Source organism: Malaclemys terrapin, chromosome 5 (genome assembly GCF_027887155.1).
Source record: "Malaclemys terrapin pileata isolate rMalTer1 chromosome 5, rMalTer1.hap1, whole genome shotgun sequence".
Classification (NCBI taxonomy): domain Eukaryota; kingdom Metazoa; phylum Chordata; order Testudines; family Emydidae; genus Malaclemys; species Malaclemys terrapin.
In genome coordinates this window covers 115270976-115287114 of record NC_071509.1, presented here as the reverse complement: position 1 = coordinate 115287114, position 16139 = coordinate 115270976, and the positions used below count along the sequence as shown (strand labels likewise).

Here is a 16139-nt window from a genome sequence, read left to right as displayed (position 1 = left end):
GATTGTACAGAAATGTTTTTGCTGTGGTTTCAATATAATCAGTCAGCTGGCCAGCTAGGATGTTCTCCCAGCCCCTCCATATCTTAGCCCTGTCAATTCTAGCTCGGGAGCAGTGATGAGAGCACCAGTGTAAACAGGGCTCAGGCATCTCTATCACCATATTCTGAAGATTCACTTTGAGGACTAGCTCAATGGTGAGAGATTTCTTGAAAAATGCCAGTGTAGCAACTCAGAGATCTTGGAGGGAAGAGGAGGAGGTGTGTTGTTTTGTGGGGGGTGAGGATAAGAACATATTTGTTTCCTGGGTTATTAAAGGCATTATGATTAATTATTTAAAGATTTCAGAGCACAACAGTTATGGCCTCTATTTTTGGAGTAGACTCCAAGTTCTCCAATTTTCTCTTTTGTGTGTATGGTAGTTGGCATGTATCCTAACCATGTATCCTAGCTTCTTGGTAGGGGTAAAGTAAAAGAGGGCTTTTTTTTTTTCCCCCAGGGCAAATTAGCACCGTGCATTGGGATTGACAAATGTGGAGTAACTCTGTTTTCCAGTTTTGGCTTCCCTAATTGCTCTGAAAGAGGAGTTTGTCTGTAGTGGCCTCAGGACCAGCTTCAAATTTTTGCAGGTGCCAAGTGAATCAAGATTTGTAAAGCTTTCAGGTCGATTTCTGTAAACGGCATAGCACAACTGAATGGTCTGGAGGTCCTTGGTGGTAGGAAGATGCAGGAGTGCTTTGGTAGCTGGGTGACTAGGTTCTAGTTAACACAGATAAGAGCATGGGGATAGAGTATTAAGGAGGAATCAAGAGGATATTGTTAGATATCATGTGCCTAGGGTCATCACTGGCTGGCCTTCAAACACACATACAACCCTGCAGTTCAAATTCCAACTCATTGTGAGAATTAATTTCCACTTAACATTGCTACCTATTCCCATTGCAAAAGGTTCCATAACTTCTATATCATTACCAAACTGTACCATCATGCTGGGAATTTGGGTAACCTAGCTTTTATTGTCTACACAGCTTTTTCAGATGTGGTTGAAGGAGCTAGTGTATCTACATCCTGCAAAAAATAAAATTTAGATTAACTGGAGTAAATGTTAGTATAGAAATGTTGTTAGGAGTGAATGTTTTAGTACATAAATAGTTATCTAAAATTGTAATGAGAACACAAAAAGCGAATGTATCCAGGGCCGGCTTCAGGATTTTTTCTGCCTCCAAAGCCGCGATTGCGATCTGCGGCACTTCAGTGGGAGGTCCTTCGCTCCGAGCCAGAGTGAGGGACCCTCTGCCGAATTGCTGCCGAATAGCTGGATATGCCACCCCCCTCTGGAGTGGCCGCCCCAAGCACCTGCTTGCTAAGCTGGTGCCTGGAGCCGGCCCTGAATGTATCACATTCACTTTTCTGAGTAAAATCTTTCCCTTTCCCACATGTGGTTTATTTTTTTCTGGCATGTTTTACTGTAGTTCATACCTGACATCCTTTTTGAAACTTTGCTGGTGTAATCCAATCTTGAAGCATTCTAAGAATTGATGCTCCCTACATACAAAAAGAAAGGGAATAAGGTCATTTCACACCTTTTTAAAACTAGATTCTTATTACTTTAAAAGACTTCACTAGAGTGAATATTCCATCTACCAAAAATAGAAGTAATCTATATGGATAAAAATTTAGTTCCTTATTTCTGCAGACCATTCTCTCACTCACTCCTGCCATGATTTCAGATCCTGTTGTGAGACTTTGACTAAGAGCTTAGGAGCCTTTAAAATGCTGTAAATCTGCAGTTTTAGATTGTACAATGACTCTACTCAAGGCTTAAATTATGCTGGGATGCTGACTTGGAATAAAAATACCAGCATCTGAAGCAGATTGACAGGCTCTGTGACACTTACTCCTGGGGGGCCAGGAAGAGACAAAGTGTGATAGGGGCCTTGGGAAAGGAAGAGGGTGGAGGAAGACACCAAGGTAGAAGAAGAGAAATAAAAATGGACAGAGGAAATAATAGACAGGTGGAAGTAGGGTGACCAGATAGCAACTGTGGAAAAAATGGGATGGGGTGGGGGGTAATAGGCACCTATATAAGAAAAGGTCCCAAAAAACAGGACTGCCCCTTTAAAAATGGGACATCTGGTCACCCAAGGTGGAAGAGATAAAATGGGATAGCCACAAAAAGAAGGAAAGGAAAATAAGCAAAACCCAACCTACAACTTCAAGGTTAGTAAATTTTATTTCCCTGGCAGAAAAAAAGGCTAGTTGAAAAAATGTTTTGAACTGTTTAAAAACAAAACAAAACTCACTGTCCCATGAGATTAGGCACTTATGTCAGCCCTCAGTAAGCCTTGACTCCATTCTTTATATTATTAGGGATGAAAATTTGGACACGTCAGTGTGTCACTGGAGTGGTTGAGTAGACTTATGAAATAGTTAGGACTTGTCTACACTAAGACTTAGAGTGCAGCAAGCCAGGGTATGAATATACAGTGCACTAGTCTGCTGCACGCTGACTGACCGCGTGGATGTGCTACCATACACTAAACGTTCCATAGCATGCTTTGATGTAGAGCAGTGATTTCAAACAGCAATAGACAAGCCCTTAATTTGGAGACTCTCTTTTCCAATTAATTATCACAGTTCTTAAACTGGCCAGCAGGTGTCTCTTTTCCAATGCAAAAACAGCTTTGTTATAAAAATTGGAGAGGTTGACAAGCTTCAGAACTGATTAATTATACAGACTATAAGGTCACTTTTATAAACAATGTAGAACAGTGTTTCTGATCCTCACAACACTCCTGATTGCCTTTTGTTATCCCCTTGAGGTTGTGACGATGGAGAAGAAGAACACAAGTTATATAAACCCAGTTGTTTGCACAACTTCTCTCTTATTTGGGCCAGATCGTCATTTGGTGTAAATGGGAATAGCTCAGCTGAAGTCAATAAATTGACACTGATTTATACCAGCTGAGTAGCTTGCCCTATTTTATTTTTTGTAAACATACTTGCTAGGAGCATATTCTTATAATTGCTAGCCTATGCCAGAGATATTGTGAGGTTACACGTGTGTAAATTTGGAAGTTTTGGTGCCTATAGTTCGTTAGCCACCGGGTTCAGAAATGCTGAGACTCTCAAGACCACTTCAAAAAGAACTTATTTAAAATATTTCCTCTGGAAAAAAATTATCAATATTAGAGCTAAAAATATTATGGAAAATTCAATTGTTATCTGAAGACAATGCATTCAACTGTTAAATTTACACTCCATTTCTCTCAGTTAATAATTCAAGTGCAAATCTCAAAACAACTTTAACTGTGGAATCACTAATACCAGCTCTATTATATGGTCAAACTGTCTTTTACCTAACTTAGAGACAAGTGGGTGAGATAATATCTTTTATTGGACCAACTTCAGTTGGTGAGAGAGACAAGCTTTTGAGCTTCCATAAAGCTCTTCTTCGGGAGCCAGGGATATAATTTATCTTGAATCTGAGTACCCTCACTTTGTGGATTTAACTTGGAGTATTCTTATTGTCTGTAGATAAATCTCTGATAAGATTAGTTTGCTTCCTTTCAGGTGACACTCAAAATAATGAAGAAAGCCTCTTATGAAAGCGTGTGACAGGTGACAACGCACCATTTGGAACTCAATGTCCATTAATCAGAACACATAAATATGACCTGAAGAAGAGCTTTTTGTTTTTGCCAGTGGGTGCTCCCCTCCGCTCCCTCTCCCCCATGTGAGTGGGAGCGGGGCCTTGGGGCGGAGCAGGGGGCAGGGCCATGGACCTGGCGCCGGGGCACACAAAAGATTAATCCAGTCTTGTGGGTGCTGAGCACTCCCTATTTTTTTTTCGGTGGATGCTTGAGACCCAGAGCACCCACAGAGTCCGATCCTATGTCTCTCACCAACAGGAGTTTGTCCAGTAAAAGATATTACCTCACCCACCTTCTCTTTCTGATACCCTGGAACTGACACGGCTACAACAAAACTGCATTTTACCTAACTTGACTTTTCTACCTAGGTTGTGCCCTATCAATCAGATACTGACCAGGTATGTAATTACAGAGTGTGCTGTGATGACTCCATAGACCCTAAAAAATTCATTGCATCTTTAGACTGTATAAACATTTTTACATGTTCTGATTAAGTTGACATTGAGTTCCAAATTGCGTGTTCATTGTCAGCTGTCATACAATTTCATAAGAGGTTTTCTTAGTTTTAATATTTAAAATATATCCCCAAACATTGCAGGTGTCTCCAGAACAGTGGTTTATCTTAAAATATTCAGTTTTGTGGTTACTATGTAAGCACAAAGGGGAGGGTGAATTAAAGATGGGAGTTTTCTATCCAGTTTCTTATACAGTATAGTACCATCTGGGTACCTTTTAAAAGTTGTAGAAAACAAGAAGGTGTCTCTTACTCACTGCATTGGTGAAACTTAAATCAGCTTTGGGTCCAGTGTGTCTGATTTTACTCTACATATCTTGGCTATTGTTGGTTTGACCGAGACCTTCAGGGCTGCTAGAATGGCAATTTACTTAATGATTTATGGTTTGGCTACTGGATATTTATGATGCAATAAATACTGACAATTGGGGGGGGGGGAGGACTGTAAAAGAAATAGCCTACTCAGGTGTAGGGCTAGCTAATAAAAAGAGATACCTAACACTCAAAAGGATTTTGTTCTAGACATAGCTGAGGCTAAAATCAGTGAAAGATACATTTTTGCTTAGAATAATGGAAGCCTTGAGAGAAAGAATAGGCTGGATGTAACATTAGCAGACACTATGTTAGAATTTCTACAGGGTTCTGAAGGAAAGATACAAAAGCACAGTCTATAGTTTGTTCACTATGGATTTAAGGAATTTAACTTAAAATCTTAAGCCTACTAAATTTTTTGTGAAATCAGATTCTTGAATGCGATTAATCATTGGGAATCTCTGAATTCTTTAAATAACTGATCTTTTGGAGTGTAGTGTGCAACGGAGAATTTGAATGATTAGAGGAAACCTTATCTATACCATCAAATAGGAAAGAGCTGTAGAGTTGTACAATAAGTTGTTAACCTAAATGGTTTAAGTATCCAAAAAAGAGGAAATGGCAGGAATATTTTGCAGTAACAAGCCACTGGATCAAATCCTTGCCTTGCTCCTACAAGTACTCCCACTAAAAGCAGTGGCCCTGTCTAAAAAGTTCCCCACTGTCATTAACACTGTTTCAGCAACATTAGGTACCCTAGCTTAGATGAGCGGCTTGCTGCTGCCGTTCTTACCACCACTAGGTTGATTAGATGCTCGCACTAGGGTAATTCCATCATTGACAATGGGAACTGTAGGGTGGACAAGGTGCCAGAGGTTGCTAAGATTTTAATCCCCACATTTCTACATGTGCTGTGAGCAGATTTAGGTGGCACAGTGGTCAGAACTCTGATGTCTGCCTGGAGGCCTGGCTAAACTATTGTTCTCGCAGTTGCTGTAACCTGAAATAGTGTTAGTAAGAACGAGGAGTCCTTGTGGCACCTTGGAGACTAACAAATTTATTTGGGCATAAGCTTTCATGGGCTATAACCCACTTCATCAGATGCATGGACTGAAAAATACAGTAAGCAGGTATAAATATACGGCACATGAAAAGATGGGAGTTGCCTTACCAAGGCGGGGGGCAGTGCTAATGAGGTCAATTCAATTAGGGTGGATGTGGCCCATTCCCAACAGTTGACAAGAAGGAGTGAGAATCAACAGAGGGAAAATTATTTTTTGTGGTGACCCAGTCACTCCCAGTCTTTATTCAGGCCTAATTTGATGGTGTCAAGTTTGCAAATTAATTCCAGTTCTGCAGTTTCTCATTGAAATCTGTTTTTGACTTTTGATGTTGTTGAAGAATGGCCACTTTTAAGTCAGTTATTGAGTGTCCAGAGAGATTAAAGTGCTCTCCTACAGACCTTGGGAGACAGGCCAGTCCTTGCTTACAGACAGCCCCACAACCTGAAGCAAATACTCATCAGCAACTACACACCACACAACAGAAACACTAACCCAGGAACCCATCCCTGCAACAAACCCCATTGCCAACTCTGTCCACATATCTATTCAAGGGACACCATCATAGGACCTAATCACATCAGCCACACCATCAGGGGCTTGTTCACCTGCACATCTACCAATGTGATATATGCTATCATGTGCCAGCAATGCCCTTCTATCATGTACATTGGCCAAACCAGACAGACTCTATGCAAAAGAATAAATGGAAACAAATCAGACATCAAGAATTGTAACATTCAAAAACCAGTAGGAGAGCACTTCAATCTCCCTGGACACTCAATTACAGACTGAAAAGTGGCCATTCTTCAACAAAAAAACTTAAAAAACAGACTCCAACGAGAAACTGCAGAACCAGAATTAATTTGCAAACTTGACACCATCAAATTAAGCTTGAATAAAGACTGGGAGTGGCTGGATCACTACAAAAAAATAATTTTCCCTCTGGTACTCTCACCTTCTTGTCAACTATTGAGAATGGGCCACATTCACCATGACTGAATTGGCCTCGTTAGCACTGACCCCCCCACTTGGTAAGGCACTCTCATCTTTTCATGTGCTGTATATTTATACCTGCTTATTGTATTTTTCACTCCATGCATCTGATGAAGTGGGTTTTAGATGACAAAAGGTAATGCCCAAATAAATTTGTTAGTCTCTAAGGTTCCACAAGGACTCCTCATTGTTTTTGCTGATACAGACTAACATGGCTACCCCTCTGAAACCTGTCACGGTGTTAGCAAGGGTGGGGAACTTTTCAGAAAAAGGCTAATGCAGACACAGGCTGATTGTCTGTGATCTCCATTGTTTTTTGTCTCCTCCTTAAACCCCCTTTGTCATAGTTAAGATTATAATGCGAGGCCTCTCCTACCTTGCTGTATGATATGCCATCAAATACAGACGTTATTTCAGCTGGAGATGACACACTGACCACAATAGGGTGAGAAGACAACAAGGAGTCGTCCTTCATCACAGGCAGCACGTCATCAATTAACACCTGATCAAGCTGGTAAACAGAAACAAAACCAGGACTGTAATTCTTACTCAAAGAACATAGTTGATAACTTTAAATGGAAGCTTCAGATCTGCCTTTGGTATATGGGGATGTGGATGGAAGAGGCATGCAGAATGAAATTTCACCACCTCTACAGAACGACTTGTGCAATAGCACTGTATTTCTAAGATGGGGACCTTTTTCCTCTGTTATGATAAACTACCTCTTACAGAATCCTGTTTGAACATGTGCGTCTCACAACACAAAAAGCTCAGCAAGGCAAAAAAAGGAGACTATTACCAATTTCAGCTTTGAGACATAACACAGATGGCTATATAGAAGTCAGGTTGAGGAGTACATAGGGTTTCTTCAGGAACTGTCCCTGTTTCTTTTTTTCTTTTCCTTTGTCAGATCCAGTAACCTGTGATCCATATTCATTTAATTCCTGATTAATAGATGAGTGAGACTAAAGTTTTACATAACTTTCTGTTATACCATTCACTGATATACAGCTCTATGCCTTAGTTAAATACTGTGTCTAGATTTTAAAAGGGGCTACATAACTTCATGATCAATAATAACATATAGTTATGTATGTTAAAGTAAGAGTAATGGAATTTCATATTTCAGGTTGTAAAGAGATTAATCCAGGGTAAGAAAGGATCTCTTCCCCCCATCCTCCACCCCTCACCACGTACAGCTCAGCATTGCACAAATGAATATTGTTTTTTGGCTTTGCTTTAGAGTATCAGATATGCTCTGGTCACTGCTAAAGTAAATGGGCCAGTGATCTTTATTTTGCTATAAAGGATTTCATGTAATAAAAATTTAACAAACTAAAGCACCCCCTCTATATACAAATAAAAGTAGGAATGCATATGGTAGGTAGAGTCTCATACTAATTTGGGAGATATGGGCCATGGCATCTGTTTTTGGCAGACAACAAAATCACCTAATTCATACAAGCAGTTATTAATCCCCAGTGTGTAAAATAAGCACCTGCTTTCCTTTTCTTGTGTAATGCTGACAGACCCTGGTCATTGATGGGCAGGATCAAACGTGGGACCTCTGGAGCTTCGTGCATGAGCCAAAAGCCAACAGTCTGTTAGCGAAGGCTGCAGAGCAAACTCATTAATCTCTCTTTAAGTGGTCTCAGTGCCACTAGATGGAACAGAAGACCACACCCAGGAGGCATGTGGGTTACATACTTGTAACGCCAACAGACCCCAGTTGTCATCGTCGGGCAAGATTGAACCTGGGACCTCTGGAGCGTAGTGCATGAGCCTCTACCGCATGAGCTAAAAGCCAACTGGCTGTTCGCTAAGACTGCAGAGCAAACTCATTAATATCTCTCTCTCTCTCGTGGTCTCGGTGCCACTAGATGGGAAGAACACCACACCCAGGAGGTGTGTGGGTTACACTTGCAGAATCATAAAGTAAACTAATTAGTTCAGCTTCACTGTTAGCAATGTTGGGAGCTTTAGGATAGATAGGCCACCTGCAGTCACTACTGTTTTAAGCATTATTTTGATTAGACCTGCTCTGAGCATGGTTCTATGTCATAGTGCTTAAAACACTTGCAGGAGCTGGAGAACTGATTTTCCCCCCACTGAACCAAAGCTGTAGAGAAAGTTTTGGATCTGAATAAATTCATCCTAAACTCGCATTTACCAATCCACCAGACTTCAAAGGGATTCACATTCCAGATTGGATTGTGGTTCTGTAACACCCCATCCCACTCCCCACCACACACACTCTTCAGCTCTTCTGAATCAATAAAAGGAGACTCTCCATCTCCATCGTTCAGGAATAGGACTTATAGCCACTTTGCAAAATCGCCATGACCAGGCTCAGAATCCACTTATGATTCTTTACTATGATAAGCTAATAATTTACTCATCAAAACATTACTCTCCTCAGATAAGCAGAACTTTTCAAGTCTTATAGACTGGTTTCAGACCAAAACCCAGTTAGCAGGACAATTTAGAAACCCAGCAAGTCCTTTCACAGTCCAACCAATAGAGATCTGTGGTATACAACCACACAAGTCAATTTGTTCAGGTATCTCCTTTCTCTATATATCTGCATGCCACAATAATTAAGTGTATGTGTATCCACTATGTGTCCTTGTTTTCAGTGTCTGTGACATGATTCTTATTTTCATTCTATTCCAAAATAAAAAACATAGTGTAGAAATAATTACCATTTGCCAATTAGTTTCTGCAGCATTTACTCCCAGGAACTCAAAGTAACTGGCAAATCCTTCATTTAGCCACAAGTCGTCCCACCAGTCCATGGTCACAATGTTTCCAAACCACTATAATTGTAAGCATTAAATATGAAGTGTTAGCCACCGTGATAAGTGTATATTATAGTTTTGCAAATCTTCATGCAGTACCTCCATTTGTTTACATTCTTCCTGTTGCCAGGAAGAAGAATTTGTCATAAAGCTAGGTTTTTAATGGGAATTCAGATGATGACTCACATTAATAATTTGTATTATGAAATTACATATTACAGCGGTGATTTGGAACTGATTCATATACCACTGGAAGTATTTTTAGTTTCTTCCTCTTGATTTGATTTACCTTTATATGGACCAAATTTTCAAGCAGCTTCCAGAGTTTAGTTGCATCCATTTGCAAGCTTAGATCACATATCTGCACATGTAAATGATGTGGGTGGGTGGGTGGATGTGAGAGAGATGATGTTGCAGGCAGATTTTTCAGAGGCTGGCTGAAAACCTGGTCCTAAGCATCTAATTTTCTGAGAAGAGTCCATTTGCAATAATTCCAGTACTGTAAAACTCTAACAGCAGAATTGCCTTTGTGCACTTATTTTAAAGTGAGGTTTAAACATACTTAGAAGACCTGGAACCAAATGTATGGCTGATTATTTTCATAAATGAGGTATGGATACTGTGCACTTCTAGTGCTTTAAAAACATTAAACATTTAATAAAATCTACCTGGTGAACGAGCTCATGGGCAATCACAGCTGCCACTCTCTGTTTGTTGGACGAAGCAGATTCTTTGGGATCGTAAAGTAGGTTTGTTTCTCTGTAAGTGATCAGACCCCAGTTTTCCATAGCACCAGTACCAAAATCTGGAATAGCTATTTTATCTATATTGAAAAAAAGACAGCTGGGTAAACATTGTATTCTCTAAGATTCTTAAGTGATATTTCCTTTTTAGGTAGGAAGACGTCCATCTGCTTATTCACAACATAAGATAATAGTTTGTTTTGTGGCTCACCATTTGACAGTCGTCTTCTGTATTACATACTGCAATGACAGAGTGAACCCCAGTATCTCTGTTCCTATGTATAGGATGCTCCGTGATACATCCTCAACTGAATGTAAATTGTCATAGCTGCATTGACTTTAATGTAGCTCTGACAGTTTACACTAGTCAAAGATCTGTCCCCAGATAAAGTGCTGTTCAAACTTATGGAAATACACATGTGATCCAACACTTAAATTTGGCTCCAGAAATTATTAGTATTTTCTAGGGATATGCTGTAGGCAATAAAGCATCTGAAACTGTCTGTAGCATAATGAGGCATGTCATTGTTTGTCACCCTCTTGAATAACAAATATTTACTGCCTTATTAACTGAAGTTAATCCCCCATATGGTGAACAACATTTGCTTCTCATTCAATCTGTGGAGTCACTTCTTCATGTTCCATAATCAGTACAAGTTAAAATGAGAATTATGGACTCGCAGATGACAGAACAAGAAGCAATGGTCTCAAGTTGAAGTGGGAGAGGTCTAGGTTGGATATTAGGAAACACTATTTCACTAGGAGGGTGGTGAAGCACTGGAATGGGTTACCTAGGGAGGTAGTGGAATCTCCATCCTTAGAGGTTTTTAAGGCCTAGCTTGACAAAGCCCTGGCTGAGATGATTTAGTTGGGGTTGGTCCTGCTTTGAGCAGGGGGTTGGACTAGATGACCTCCTGAGATCTCTTCCAACTCTAATCTTCCATGATTCTATGATTGGCCATGCATTCTGTTCTGTGAGGGTAAGGGTAAAATACAAATTGCTTCAAACTTGGACAGAGCCTTACACACAGCTCTAATTGCAAATTGCAGGTGTTTATTCTAGCCAGCTCGGTCACTGGGCATAGCTGTCAACTTGGCAAGGTCTACGGGACACATTATACAGTCTGTCAAGAGATCCAAAATGAGGAACACAAGAAAAATATTGATGCCAGAAGCTTTGATGTGATAGTAAATTAATTTATTTAAAATAATCATTTTGTTAAAACCCTCTTTGATTCATTATTTCTGATTTAATCAATTTATAATAATGAAGGGACAATATTATAAAGACATGAAGGAAAGATGGACTTTTGGGTTTTGAACTGGAGAGTTGAGATGTTTGTCTCCTACAACTTGACACTTTGAGGAGCACAATATAAAATCTATAAGCTGGTCTACATTACAAATATTATTAATTCAGGGGACAGAGTTCCACTTTGCAATGTAGATGAGACCTTATCAATGTTCTTTAACTGGGCATCAGATATGTTACAGAAACATGCGCTTGGTTATAGATAGTTAAGATCCAGTTTAAATGGATCCACAAATTGGAGCCAGCTTGTAACCAGGTAAAGGGACAACTGTGTTGTAGCTAGGTCTCCTGACTTGGTTGTAATTTGTAGTGTAGATGGACATTTATAGCGACTCAGTTGATATTCAGGGGTGAGGAGAAGAGAAAGGTCAAAACTTAAAGGGAATTTAGCATGTCAGTTGCTTTACATGGGTAATCCATTAGACAACGCATAGCATGATTTTTTTTTTAAATTCCTCTGGCTACCTTAACTTTAAAAAAAAATTTCCATCCTTTTCAGTTAAGTTTATAAACCTTAATAAACTATACCTTTGGATTTTATAGGAGAGGATACTTCTATAGCTTTTTCACAGCTCTAATTGTACCCCCAATTAGTTCAAATTTCACAGATCAGATCCAGATTTCAAACATCCAAATTTAGGGATGCTCAGATCTAATGTTTTGCTCTGGGACCTTAAAATATAAGGGCTACAGGCAAAATTTGGTTCAGCATCAAGGTTGGTTTTGTTTGAATCTGGGATCTTCATTCAACCGATCTATAGAAAATAAATTATAGTCGTGGATCCAAACTCCACCATGGTGGAAATGGGTGCACAGAAATTGGAGCAAGTCACATGACTTGCACCATTTATGTCACCAGTAACTCTGGTCGAGAAGTTTCCTTGGGAGCTGAACCAGTTTATCTCAAGCTGCATCTGGCTGTATTTAGCCCATATTGTTTCTCTGTTGATGTCACCAACATTTCTCGTTATTTAAAATTGGACACTCTAAAATAGCAGTGTTTAGTGCCAGTGTTTGGATTCAAGCTGCCAGAATGAAGGGAGGAGAATGTCCTAATTGAGTCTGAGCCTCCCATCTTGACATACGAGAGCGTCTTGAACTATAAAGTCTTAATCTCAGCAGATTGCTAGCAGCAAAATTTCTATATTTTCACTCTCCCATGAAATAACAATGACTCAGAGCAGAAAACAAAACTGTGATAGTAAATTAAGAGAATGAAGAATATAAATGGTAGTAATCACCTAATTTTGGAAGAGAGTAGTTCATATCGAAATACTGTTCAAAGTAGTCAAATACAACTTTAGTAACATTTGCTGCATATTCTGCTGTTTGTATTTGCTCTGGCTGTGCATATATCCTGAGCTGTAAAACAAAGTGGAGAAATACAATTAGAGCAGATCCCAGTTGGACAAAACAAATCAAATTATGTTTAGCAAAGAGAAGGATAATATGGTTGACTTTTTTTTCTTCTCTGGAAGATTAAACCTAACACTAAGACCTTTGTCTAAACCACTTATATGATGAGGCTTATGAAATGTCAACTTTATATATAGATATACATAGATTAAATCCATGTGTAACTGCCCCAAATCTGTGCACTATTCATCCATGAAACATTATGAGCTTATTTTCTTCATTCCTCCCAGCCACTCTCACTCTATCATTTCCTTTTTTTGTCCAATCTTAGATTACAAGCTCTTTGGGTGGGAATTCTGTCTTTACTTGTTTTGTAAGGTACCATTCGCATCTATGGTGTTACACTGTATAAGTAAAAAGTAACACTAAGGGACAAACCTAGGCTATATTTTACTAATCTATATTTTGCTACATTTGTCTGTTCCTCTGCTTTCAACAAACTCTGTCTGGACTTTTGATCCTCACTTAAGTTAATTATGATTTGACCTTTGACCTCATTTCCCAGTAATTAGTGGAAGCCACCACATTAAATTTGAATAGATTTAGGAAACTTATTTGTTGGAAGACCAGCTATGCTTTTCAGTTTTTTGAAGGGATAGCTTCCCCAAATTAACACTCTTAAGCTTTGCCACTGTTACTGATAGACACCCTCTAAGAAACAATAGGTATGCATGCTCTCCTAAGACTAGTGCATGAGACAGGAAGGGCTGCAACCTGCTATCAACAAAACCGCGCAACTGACCATATAAACATACAAAGAAAACCAGCTGGGAAAAAAGGGTGTTTTTTTCCCTCTAGTTGTTTGGTATCTTAGAGTTTCCTTGTGGAATACAATTGTGTACCTACTTTTGTTACAACTCTCTGCTACAGAAGTGCACTGTACAGGGAAGAGGAGGTAGGGAACCCCTTCCCCACACAGACCTACCAGTGCAGGATTGCAACCTAGCATTTCAGGGCATTGGATCAAGGAGCTGGCACATCCTGGGCCCAACAGGGTATGGTCAAATGGTTATACTTCTGGAGCCAACAGAGAAGGAGACGGAGACAGACTGACAGATGCAGAGGGAACTGATAGACATACACTCTTTGCTGTGGTCACTTTATTGTTCTGGCAGCAAAAGCTTTGCACTTGGGGATGGTGAGGGTGGGAGGGAGGAGAGTATAGAGTCCCCTGAACTTTTAAAGGGAAGGACATCACACAGTCGTTGGTCTCTCTATATGTATGTTTCATTTAGTGGATAGATATTGTTCCTTTTTGAAGCAATAGTGAAGTGTGCTCTGCCGTATGTTTCCTTCACTTTCCTCCCAGCTCTGGTTACCCTTAGCATTCCTGTTCTGCACTGGCAGGACAGTTTCTCAACTTTTCATGGTTCATGTAAGTGTAGGAAACTGCCTTTAATAGAAGGGCTGCAGACTAAACTCTGACTGTTGACATTAATATTATAAAAATAGACTGGCAGTGGAGTAAGGTAGGAATAGGCATGCGTGATAGCTGCTAAGCCATCTGCAAAGTATCGTGCTTAGAGCTTGGCTTGTGAGAGTGATATTTTAATAGAAAATTCCAAAGCTGGTATGAGGAGGATAGGCTCTTGGGTTTTATGAGTTAATATGCATGTTCTGTGATATTTCTTACTTGGATTTGTTTATTATAACCTGCAAACTACAGACTAGTCAATTAACTGTGCAATATGTTTGGATATTAAGGTGTATGCATGCACATTTTAAATCTATAATTACATTTTTTTAATGAAGAGGAGAAAAGTGATATGTCAAGTGCTGATTTTTCATGCCTCCACTATCTGTGATCAGGAACTGCTGCTGCCACATGGTAATTAATTTTGTATTACTATTTAGCAATGGAATATCCCCCAGGCTTAAGAGACCAAAGACCTTTTCCTTCAAAAATGTACAATTAGAGCTGGATGGGCTTTTTTGGTGAAACAATTTTCTTCAGAAAATGCCAATTTGTCAAAATCAAAACTTTTCTGATAAAAGTATTTTGGGCTGACAAAGCTTTCGTCTGGAAGGTTTCTCAGGTCCAGGATGGAATTTGTGGTCAAAAGTAAAAGAGAGAGAGAATCTAGAATAGGCAGTAGTCCAGTAGTGAGGACACTCACCTGGGATGTGGAAAACCTAGCTTCAAATTCCTGCTCTGAATCAGGCAGGGATTTGAACCTGGGTCTCCCATATCCCAGGGGCGTGCCCTGACCATTGGGCTTATTGGTTATTCTAGTGTCTGCACCTCACTCTTTTTTGCACTCTCACACACATACCATAAATTCCATCCTGGATCCAAGAAACCTTCCAGATGAAAGTTTAGTCAAAAATAATAGGTGTCCACAAAAATGTTCACTTTCGATGAATCTGAATCGTCTGATGGAAAAAACGTTCCTTTGAAAAAAATCCTGACTGAGTCTAGGCTTTGAACTGGACAAAGGAGTCGGCCTGTGGTGAGGAGCCATGGTTGGCAGTTGATAGGCTTCAGTACAAAGAAATTAAGCTTTCTTCAAGAAAAAGTGGTGAGGAAGATAACTGAAAGGGGGAAAAAAAACCAAACCGCTTCTAAAATTTAATTGGGTTTTCATCAAGACCATGGGATTTCCACGAGGGTTGGTTTGCAATTACTGTCTGTAACTTTCCCTTCAGTAATCTCTTTACTCAGTTTAGTGTGCTTCATTTCCCTAGCTGATCCATACTCGAAAATCTCTTGCACCCGTCAGAACCTACTTTTACGTTTGATTTGTGTAATCTCCCTTTATGAAACTCAAAACATAGATTTAACATCTGATGTGGAGTAGTAATCGATTTCTTATGATCATTTAAAGCTGCAGGCATTTCATTCATTATCTCTTCCACCCTTATCTCTGCCAGATCAACAACTCAGAAGGGATCCCAAAAGAGTTTTAAGAGCTTTTATTGTATATTGTGAGACTTCTGTGTAATTGTATTGTTTTGTTTTGCTAAAAAGTAATATATTGTGTTACAAAGCCTCACTATCTTATGCTGCTATGTAGTTAGTAGAGCTGGTCAAATGATTTATTGCCAATAATTAATCCAGTGAGCACTGGCATTTTCTTTTGAATAAATTATTTGTCAGTTGATTTGTCCCATTGATTGACTAGCAGTGCTGATCACTATGGTAAGGCCTGGTCTACATTTCAAAGTTTTACCAGCATAACTATTTTGGTTAGGGATGTTCCTAACTGAAATAGTTATACTGGTGAAAGGTCTAGGGTGGACAAAATGATATTAGTAAAAAGGTGCATTACATTTGTATAATTTATTCTGCTTCAGAACTGAAATAAGCTATACCGGTATTAGCACTTTTTTTTACCAG

The 16139-nt window shown here is 39.5% G+C and overlaps 1 protein-coding gene across 1 annotated transcript in view; it reads right to left on the bottom strand.

Moving 5' to 3' along the window:
• The window catches only part of ENPEP (glutamyl aminopeptidase), a 48997-nt gene that overhangs the window by 21698 nt on the left and 11160 nt on the right, over window positions 1–16139 (bottom strand). Inside the window, exons 4-8 of the mRNA XM_054031067.1 lie at window positions 12628–12748; window positions 10000–10154; window positions 9236–9349; window positions 6910–7044; window positions 1477–1542 (exon numbers count right to left, since the gene is read on the bottom strand). Of these exons, the coding sequence (XP_053887042.1) occupies window positions 1477–1542; window positions 6910–7044; window positions 9236–9349; window positions 10000–10154; window positions 12628–12748 (591 nt within the window). The remainder of the gene's footprint in view (window positions 1–1476; window positions 1543–6909; window positions 7045–9235; window positions 9350–9999; window positions 10155–12627; window positions 12749–16139) is intronic.